Raw genomic sequence first — 9,455 nt, forward strand, 5'->3', positions numbered from 1 at the left:
GGACTGCCCATCACTAGTGGCCAGTGGGTGTGCAAGCACCGCCCTATGGGAGGCCAGAGACCTCACTGGGGGCGTGGCGTCAGGTGGGTGTGGCGTCTTCCGACCTATGGGTGCGCCGGGCCAGGACTCTAGGGCGCAGTCTGGGGCGGGCTTGTCAGTGTCTGACCTATGGCAGCGGCCGGGGCAGTGATCGCAGGATCCCTCCTCTCAGCCCCTTCCTGATTGGACGCTGACCCGCGCTGTGCAGAATGAGTCGGACCTCCGCAGACAGCATGCCGCTGTGACCATGAAGCCCGGCATGGCGAGGGACTGCACGGAGGGCCGCTTCAGGGAGGTGCTGGAGCGCTTCGGGGGCCCGCAGCAAGTCCTGCTGGTCGGGGAGCTGTGGGATCGGGCGGAGAGCCGGGCGCTGCTGCAGAACTTCTTACAGGAGGTGTTCCCTGCTGAGCTGGTGCACGGAGGACAGATATTCAACAAGGAGCCTCCCCTGCAAGAGACCCCGAAACATGGCACTGCTCACAAGGGAGCCCCGCGGGAGAGGCGGCCGCACACAGCCACAAACAGGACTATTCGCTTCGGACTGGTGTTTTTCCTGTGCCGGCCGGGATCGGTGGTACTCCCAGCATCACAGCGCCAGATGCGGGAAATCCTGAGGGATGTACGGAAGCGGCTGCCTGCAGGGGGCGCTGTGGTGGGGGTGATTATGGGGGCGTCCAGTGAGGAGACCCCCGCAGGCGTCCAGGCTGCAGTCTGCACCCTCCTCGACCTCCTCCGCTCCGTGTTCCCTCCGAACAATAAGGGTGCGCGCTGCTCTGAGGTCCGAGCTGCTGCCCTGATCCCCGGCCGTGAGGAGAGCCGCCGAGAGGTGCAGATGGCGGCGTGTGAGGCGCTGAGCGCGGCAGGTACGACTGACAGCCAATCCGCTGCCTCCAGGCACGTGATTGGTCCATTCCCATAAACATGAATGGGCCGGGATCACGTGCTGTCACCCTTAATGCATGAGGGCTCTGGGTCCCTGTCAGGTCAATGGAGGAGGGGCCCCAGAGCTCGGCTGTCACCTCCCCTGCGGAAAGGTGGGGACCTCCCCCTCCCATCACATAAATAACGGGAAATGAGCCCCTAAAAGGACTGTCAGGACCCCAGAGGTATCATGGACTGTGAATTACCTCCGAGACTTCTGGTAATGAAGGCCAGTGCCACATGTCCAACATCCGAGCTCCGGACCCCCATGGTGTACATGAAAGTTAATTGTGTGATCTGGCAGGGGGAAGGGGGGCTGTGGCAAGGAGTCTGGTGGGGGTTTGTCTATCGCGAGTTGTCTGGAGGGGGTGGCTTTCGCAAGTCATCTGGAGGGTCAGTTGGCTGTCGCAAGGATTGTGGTGGGGGATGGCTGTCGCGAGCCGTCTGGAGAGGGGGGGGCTGTCGCGAGCCGTCTGGAGGGGGGGGGCCTGTCGCGAGTCGTCTGGAGAGGGGGGGGCCTGTCGCGAGTCGTCTGGAGAGGGGGGGGCCTGTCGCGAGTCGTCTGGAGAGGGGGGGGCCTGTCGCGAGTCGTCTGGAGAGGGGGGGGCCTGTCGCGAGTCGTCTGGAGAGGGGGGGGCCTGTCGCGAGTCGTCTGGAGAGGGGGGGCCTGTCGCGAGTCGTCTGGAGGGGGGGGGGCCTGTCGCGAGTCGTCTGGAGCGGGGGGGGCCTGTCGCGAGTCGTCTGGAGAGGGGGGGGCCTGTCGCGAGTCGTCTGGAGAGGGGGGGGCCTGTCGCGAGTCGTCTGGAGAGGGGGGGGCCTGTCGCGAGTCGTCTGGAGAGGGGGGGGCCTGTCGCGAGTCGTCTGGAGAGGGGGGGGGCCTGTCGCGAGTCGTCTGGAGAGGGGGGGCCTGTCGCGAGTCGTCTGGAGAGGGGGGGGCCTGTCGCGAGTCGTCTGGAGAGGGGGGGGCCTGTCGCGAGTCGTCTGGAGAGGGGGGGGCCTGTCGCGAGTCGTCTGGAGAGGGGGGGCCTGTCGCGAGTCGTCTGGAGAGGGGGGGGGCCTGTCGCGAGTCGTCTGGAGAGGGGGGGGCCTGTCGCGAGTCGTCTGGAGAGGGGGGGGCCTGTCGCGAGTCGTCTGGAGAGGGGGGGGCCTGTCGCGAGTCGTCTGGAGAGGGGGGGGGCCTGTCGCGAGTCGTCTGGAGAGGGGGGGGGCCTGTCGCGAGTCGTCTGGAGAGGGGGGGGGGCTGTCGCGAGTCGTCTGGAGAGGGGGGGCCTGTCGCGAGTCGTCTGGAGAGGGGGGGGCCTGTCGCGAGTCGTCTGGCGCAGGGTTAGCATTTCTATTGGAGTTGTAGCCACAAAGCTGACCACACTCGGACATGGCTCTGTCTTAAAGGGAACTGGTTGCGTCTTATAACGATGTTACTCTGCTGATATAGGGTTAATCTGCAGGTTAATATAGTCATCGAGGTGCTCGTCTGCCGCACTGAAAGTGCAGCACTGGGGAGAAATTGAAGTTTATTCCTCCCAGGAGCCGCCGGCTCATCTACCTTCTGCTTCACTTCTATCTACAGCTTTGATTGTTCTGTAAGAGATAAAGCCAAATCGCAGACAAATTGCCCGTGACTGTCCTTAATGTCCATGGTAAGTCGCATGTACCTTGCGATCAGTGACAGAAAATCCAAGCATCTGTGCCAGTCACGGTCACACATGGCAGCACGACCTCCGGCCAAGCCGCACAGCCAATGTGACCCCATGATTTGATGCCGCCATTTGGCTCTAGACTTAAGCGGGCTTTACACGCTACGGCATCTAGCGATATCGAGCGTGTAAGCACCCGCCCCCGTCGTGCATGCGATTTTGTGTGATCGCTGCCGCAGTGAACATTATCGCTACGGCAGCGTCACATGCACTTACCTGGTCGGCGGCGTCGCTGTGACTGCCGAACAATCCCTCCAAGGGGGAGGTGCGTTCGGCATAACAGCGTTGTCACTAAGCGGCCGGCCAATCAAAGCGGAGGGGCGGAGATGAGCGGGGCGTAACATCCCGCCCACCTCCTTCCGCATTGTGGCCGGCGGCAGGTAAGGAGACGTTCCTTGCTCCTGTGGTGTCACACATAGCGATGTGTGCTGCCGCAGGAGCGACGAACAACATCGATAATCAACCATTACCGATTTTTGGTTTTGGGACGACCTCTCCATGGTGAACGATTTTCACCATTTTTGAGGTCGCTTAAGGTCGCTAGTCAGTGTCACACGCTGCGATATCGTTAATGCCGCCGGATGTGCGTCACTAACAACGTGACCCCGACGACAAAACATTAACGATATTGTAGCGTGTAAACCCCCGTTTAGTTTCTAACAGGCGTCCGCTGTAAATGCAGAAAGACTTCAATGTGTGAACCTTCCGATGGCTCCTAGATCCTCGCTCCTCCCAGACTGACCACGTCTCCTTCCTTCACAGATGAGCAGCGGACGGAAAAGCCAAACATGAAATCCAGATGCTTTTCATGGAGACGATGGAGACAGGAGGACACCGCTCAGAAAGGTAAAGTGCAGAAGAGTCTGTAGCTTTGAAGGGTTCATGGTGTGGTATTGGATAACCTTATAGTAGAACAGTCATGTTTCGGAGCAAAATGATGTCCCTTTGGGACCTCTGAAGTAAACACACAGTATGTTACATGTGCCCGCTGGGCGGAGAGCCCATGGCTCCTGTGTAGCATTACATGGCTATGGCAAGAGCTGGAGTTGCCAACACAAAACCACTCTCTGTTTCCAGTTGAAAGAACTGGTTCCAAGTACAATATCTTGAAAAAGTATTCATACCCCGTGAACTTTTTCACATTAAAGGGAACCTGTCACCAGATTTTTCACTATTAAACTAAAAGTATCACCTTCTGCAGCTCCTGGGCTGCATTCTATGAAGGAGCACCTTATTCCCTGACTCCCCTTCCAGACCCCAAAAATAACTTTATAAAAGCTGACCGCCACGTATGCTAATGACCTGTGTGGCTCAGATGGGCGTCCTCTTTCGGCCCCTGTCCCCCCTCCTGCCGTTTTTCGCCGTCCTCCTTTCTTGATTGACGTGGACGACACCTCTGTCATCATCCTCGTTGCATTTTCAAATCTCGCGCCTGTGCAGAGTCATGTCCGCTCTCGCAGGCACAGTTCGCTCTGCTGTATCGCAGCCAGAGCAGAAAACATAGCTGCCCTCACGTGCGCTGGTAGCGCAGGCGCGAGATTATGGGCGGGTACGATGATGGCGCTGGTGATGTCATGCACAGCACCAACCATAATCTCGCGCCTGCGCATTTAGCACACTGGTGCTATGTTTTCTGCTCTGCCCGCGATACAGCAGAGCGAACTGTGCCTGCCGACATAACTGCACAGGCGCGAGATTTGTAAATGCAACGAGGATGATGACTGAGGCGGCATCACGTCAATCAAGAAAGGAGGACGGCGATCAGCAGCAGGAGGAGGGGCAGGAGCAGAAAATGAGCCCGCCCATCTGAGCCACACAGGTACATACGTAACGGTCATGTTTTATAAAGTTATTTTTGGGGTCTGGAAGGGGAGTCAGGGCACAAGGTGCTCCTTCATAGACTGCAGCCCAGGAGCTGCAGAAGGTAATTCTTTTAGTTTAATAGTGAAAAATCTGGTGACAGGTTCCCTTTAAACCTACATCATGATTTTGTGATATACCTACAATAAATGGCAAGTATTTGTGAAGAGTAGAGGAAATGATGCACTAAATATTTAAAAAATATAAATGTGAAAATTCTGAGGTACGTTGGTGTTCAGTCCCCCAGAATCAATACTTCGTAGGACCACCTTTCACTGCAATTGCTGCTGCAAGTCTTTTGGGGGCGTGTGTCTACCAGCTTTGCACATCTAGAAGCTGACATTTATGACCATTCTTCTTACCTGTAGCTCAGATTCAAGTCTTCTCGCAGATTCTTATTGGACTGTGACTGGGCTTCATACACATAACTGTGCTTTGATCGAAACCATCTGTTGTAGCTCTGGCAGTATGTTTAGGGTCATTATTCTGCTGGAAGGTGAAGCTATGCCCCAGTCTAAAGTGTTTTGTAGCCTCTAAGGCTGCTTTCACACATCCAGTTTTTGCTGAGCGGCACAATACGGCGCTTTGCAGAAAAAACGCAACACTTTTTTTTTTGCCGCCTGTTGCGTTTTTTCTGCATAGACTTGCATTAGCGCCGTATTGTGCCGCATTGCCTTGAGTTGCGTCCGGTATTTGACGGATGCGGCATATTTAGCCCATGCGGCGGCCGGATGCAACGTTGCCTGGCACATTTTTTTTTTGTGCGGTGAAAAAAACGTATCGCGCCGGATCCGGCGTGATGCGGCGCGATTTACAATGCAAGCCTACGGACACCGGATGCGGGTTTTTTGCTCTGCGCATGGTCAGTATCAAGCCGCATCCGTCAACAAAACGGACATGCCGCATGGAAAAACGTATGCAACGGATCCCTTTTTTTCGCGCATCCGTTGCATAGGTTTTTGAGCCGGATTGAGCCGCACTGCAAAAACCGAGTGTGTGAAAGCAGCCTTACAGGATTTCCATCCAGCATTGACCTTTATTTAGCACCTTTCATCTTCCCATTAATGCAAAACAACTTCCCCATCTCTGCTGAAGAAATGCATTCCAACAGCATGATGCTGCCACCACCATGTTTGATGGTAGAGAAGGTGTGTTCTGGGTGATAAGTCAGTTTTCCGCCACACATAGCGTTTTGCATTTACCCAAACAGTTTTAGTTGTGTGTCTCATCTGATCAGATTACCTTCCATATGCTAGCTGTGTCCCCTTTTTCCACATGGCTTTTTATTTTTTTTTTCCTTGGCTTGTTTTCACAAATGGCTTTCTTCTTGCCACTCCTCAGTAATGGTCGGATTTGCGGTGTATACGACTAATACTTGTCCTGTGGATGCATGAGGGGGTGGTGGGCCAATTCGAGAGTTGCAAAGATTGTGGTGTTATATAAAGTGTCAGCAGCATCTGCATCGTGTAAAGAAGCAAATGTCTGCAACAGGGAGAAGAGACTCTGAGAGTGAATGTAAATCAAGGTGTTTGAGATTTTTGCAAGGGAGTGTAAGCTTGTGGAGTGGTGGCTGAGTGCCAGGTGAGGGAAGAGAATGTAAGTAGATTGTGGTTAGACAGGGGGAGAGGTGAGTTTGAAAGGTTAGCTAGTGAGCACAGGCGGGTGAAGATGAGGTACAGCGTGTGGCCATCTTTGTGAGTAGCTGTGGAGGACCATTGAGGGAGGAAGTGGATGCTAAGTTTTCAGACAGCTGAGTGTGAAGTGTCAATGAGGATGTTAAAGTTTACCATGATGATAGTGAGGATGTCAGTGGAAAAGAAATGAAGTGGTCGAGAAAGGTGGTGGCAGGCCCTGGGGGGACGGTAAATGACAGCCAGTTGGAGGGGAAGTAGATGTGGACGGAGTGCACCTCAAAAGAGGGGAGAGTAACGAAGCGTGGCATTGGAATTGAGGTGAAGCAGCAGTTATTGGACAGGTGCAAGCCAACTCCTCCACCATGCTTGTTTACTGGTTTCTGGGCGAGCGAGATGGACACACCATGGAAAGGCTGTGTCAGAGGGGTGAGCCAGGTTTCAGTAATGCTGGGGAAGGAGAGTTTTAGTGATGAAAAGGTCATGCATGTATGACAGTTTGTTGCAGACAGAGTAGGCACTCCATAGGGTTCCTTGTTAGGGGGACTGGGTGAATGGGTATAAGGTTAGTAGGATTACTGTGGTAGATGAGTGTTAAAAATGACTTCTATAAGGAGAATAGTGTTCCCCCGTTGTCCCCACATAGCTTCTCATGAGCCAGATCAGACACCCCATACTTTGCACTGACGAGGGGCAAGCACCCCGAAACACCGTGTCTGCAAATTGGGATTCTGATCTGGCATAAATTCTAAGTCATATGCAAAGGATTGTTAAAAATCCACTTTTGATTTTTAGGAATGCCACTTCCAATAGGTGGCGCTGAGCTAGAGTTTGTCTCCTTTCCTGGAGAGTCAATGTGGAGATATAGTGAGGAGGGCCAGGATTTGGGAAGATATCACCAGCAGTGAAGAGGGGCAGAGAGTGTTAGATGGGAGCAGGAGAGGCCATGAGCTGGCCATGTGTGGAGACACAGGGTTTCATGTGGAGGAATAGATCTGAGGAGGAGGCGAGATGGGTGGGGAGGATGGAGGGAGAAATAACCAGTTTGTTACTGGGTTTAGGGAGTTAGTAAGCAGTGAAGTGACAAGAAACAGAAACATTGTTTACAGTGTCTTATGTATCCAGTTACCTTCTGGTCTAATTCCTTGCAGTTCACTTAAATGATGATGATTTTATGTATGTATGTATGTATGTATGTATGTGAAGAAGAGGGGTGGGGCATGGGATTCATCTTGGTCACTTAATGACAGGAACCAGATGCATGATAACATGGGCAAAGTAAACGGGTCAGAAGAGAGTGGGGGAGAAGTTGAAACATACCAGAAAGAGATATTGCAGTAGGAACACAGCAGATCAGTTAATGGGAAAGTTGAGCAGAAGTTGAAACATTCCTCACAAATACTGGCTTCTATTTTGATGTTCTTATGAATACCTTATGCTCAAGGTGGCCATAAGTAAAAACCAGTGTGGCAAACCAAAGTTGAACAGTTTATATTTCCTTTTCACCGTTATGAGGGACATGGCCTAACTCCTATGGTTCTGCTGCTGTTATTCTCTGGGGTACTGTCTCTCGGCCTATCTCCGCTATCATAGAGCTAGTCTGCAACGTGCCAGCCACCTGTGCTTCCATTCCGCTACTCTAATTCTGACCGCTGTCTAGTCGGAAGACCTCCCTGGGCCCGTCAGGTTGAGCCGTAGGCTCCAGACCTTTAAGAGGTTATCTCAGAGTTCCCTGACTGGCCCTTATTCCATGCTGCATCTTTAGTCCTCGAACCCTTCTGCAGCGCTAACTCTCCAAGGGCCAGTCGCTCTAACAAACTCACTGGCCATCTGTCACTCCTCATCCTATGTTATGTAACTTCTAATGTACCACTGCTATTACCTGGTCACTGGGTGGCGCTGGCCATTACCTGGTTGCAGCTCTGCCACATCTGGTTCTCACGCTTCAGTAGCAGCAGCGGTAACTTTTTACCTCCTACATTAACAGCGTACTTTGTACCAAAAAAAATCTAAATCGGATAATTGTAATGTTATAAATGCTAACAAATGTGTGTTAAGATTACCTAACCCTAGCCCAAACACCCAAAAATCCTAATGTCTAAAGATCGATTTTATATCAATTCTGGACATATACACAAGATGATCATTTTCATGGCATAAGAGAAGCCAAATAACTTGCATTATGCTGAATTTATTTATGTAAATGACCAGTCCTGGCTTTCAGGATGTTTAGATACTACTGTCGGATGGAGATGCCAGCAGATCCGTGTTCTTCCTCTTTGTGGAAATTGCAGTCGTGGGATTCCCCTTTGCCTTACTTCCATGGGTAGATGCCAGGAGATTTACAGACGTGATTTTCCTGACGTTTATATTGTATATGGCTCATAAATGTGTGCAGCCCTGGTGTTCGTTTGTTCACCCAACTGAAATGACTGTGGGTGGTGCAGAATGTAAGAACGAGGCTGAACCTCTGATCAGTCGTCTGGGAAAACCATATACCTTCTATTGCCTGAATTATAATGTAACTTGTTTTTCTAATTGCAGAGAACCTTCCTGAGGGAACAGCACTGACTGTCTTGAGCTATCCCAATGGAGATTGTGGGGAGACTACAGCGGAGGCCTAGGATCTCTTGGGGTATAATCATGAATGAAGTTCTCTACACAGAAGTTGTGATGACCTGTAAGACATGGGCTACTACACCACCACTGAACTGTATATGGACAGTCGCTGCTATAAGCCGTTACAGAAGACCAACCACTGGAACACGTTTTGTAGAAAGGCCTGATAAATGAAGAAAGCCATGGACGTGACACCCCTGACTCATGTACGGCATTAGGATCTTTGTGCAAAAGATAAAAGACAATTCTGGCGGCTCAGATCCTGTAATTCTGCTCTGATGCTTTATTTCTTCCTTTTGACTACTGAGATTCCTGGCTGTACTGGATCCTACTTTCACACGCGGCAATGTCAGGAGATCCTGTAAATAAATGTTAATTCTGCCACACAAGTATATCAAAGTTTTACCCTATTGTTGTTTACCATGAATGTATCAGCTTTTTTAAAGGGAAGTTGTCATCTGATTCGCGCTGCCCGAAGTAAATGCAGCATGAATCGTAGTTTAGCAAATAAGATACATTCTGTGCTGACTCTCAAAGTGTTAAAGGGGTTGTCCGGCCGTAATCAACAAGAGGTGTGGCTCTTTGGCTCTGTGCGGCCTCTTTGGCTCTGTGCTGCCTCTTTGGCTCTGTGCGGCCTCTTTGGCTCTGTGCTGCCTCTTTGGCTCTGTGCGGCCTCTTTGGCTCTGTGCGG

At 52.0% G+C, this 9,455-nt stretch overlaps 1 protein-coding gene across 1 annotated transcript; it reads left to right on the plus strand.

The window, feature by feature from the left end:
• The first annotated feature begins 226 nt into the window (after window positions 1–226).
• On the plus strand, window positions 227–9,168 carry C3H2orf72 (chromosome 3 C2orf72 homolog). The gene is made up of 3 exons (XM_075338488.1): window positions 227–902; window positions 3,417–3,500; window positions 8,690–9,168. The coding sequence occupies exons 1-3, from the start codon at window positions 287–289 to the stop codon at window positions 8,767–8,769; spliced, it is 780 nt and encodes a 259-aa protein (XP_075194603.1). The 5' UTR covers window positions 227–286; the 3' UTR covers window positions 8,770–9,168.
• Window positions 9,169–9,455: the final 287 nt, after the last annotated feature.

Source organism: Anomaloglossus baeobatrachus, chromosome 3, assembly GCF_048569485.1.
Source record: "Anomaloglossus baeobatrachus isolate aAnoBae1 chromosome 3, aAnoBae1.hap1, whole genome shotgun sequence".
Taxonomy (NCBI): Eukaryota; Metazoa; Chordata; class Amphibia; order Anura; family Aromobatidae; genus Anomaloglossus; species Anomaloglossus baeobatrachus.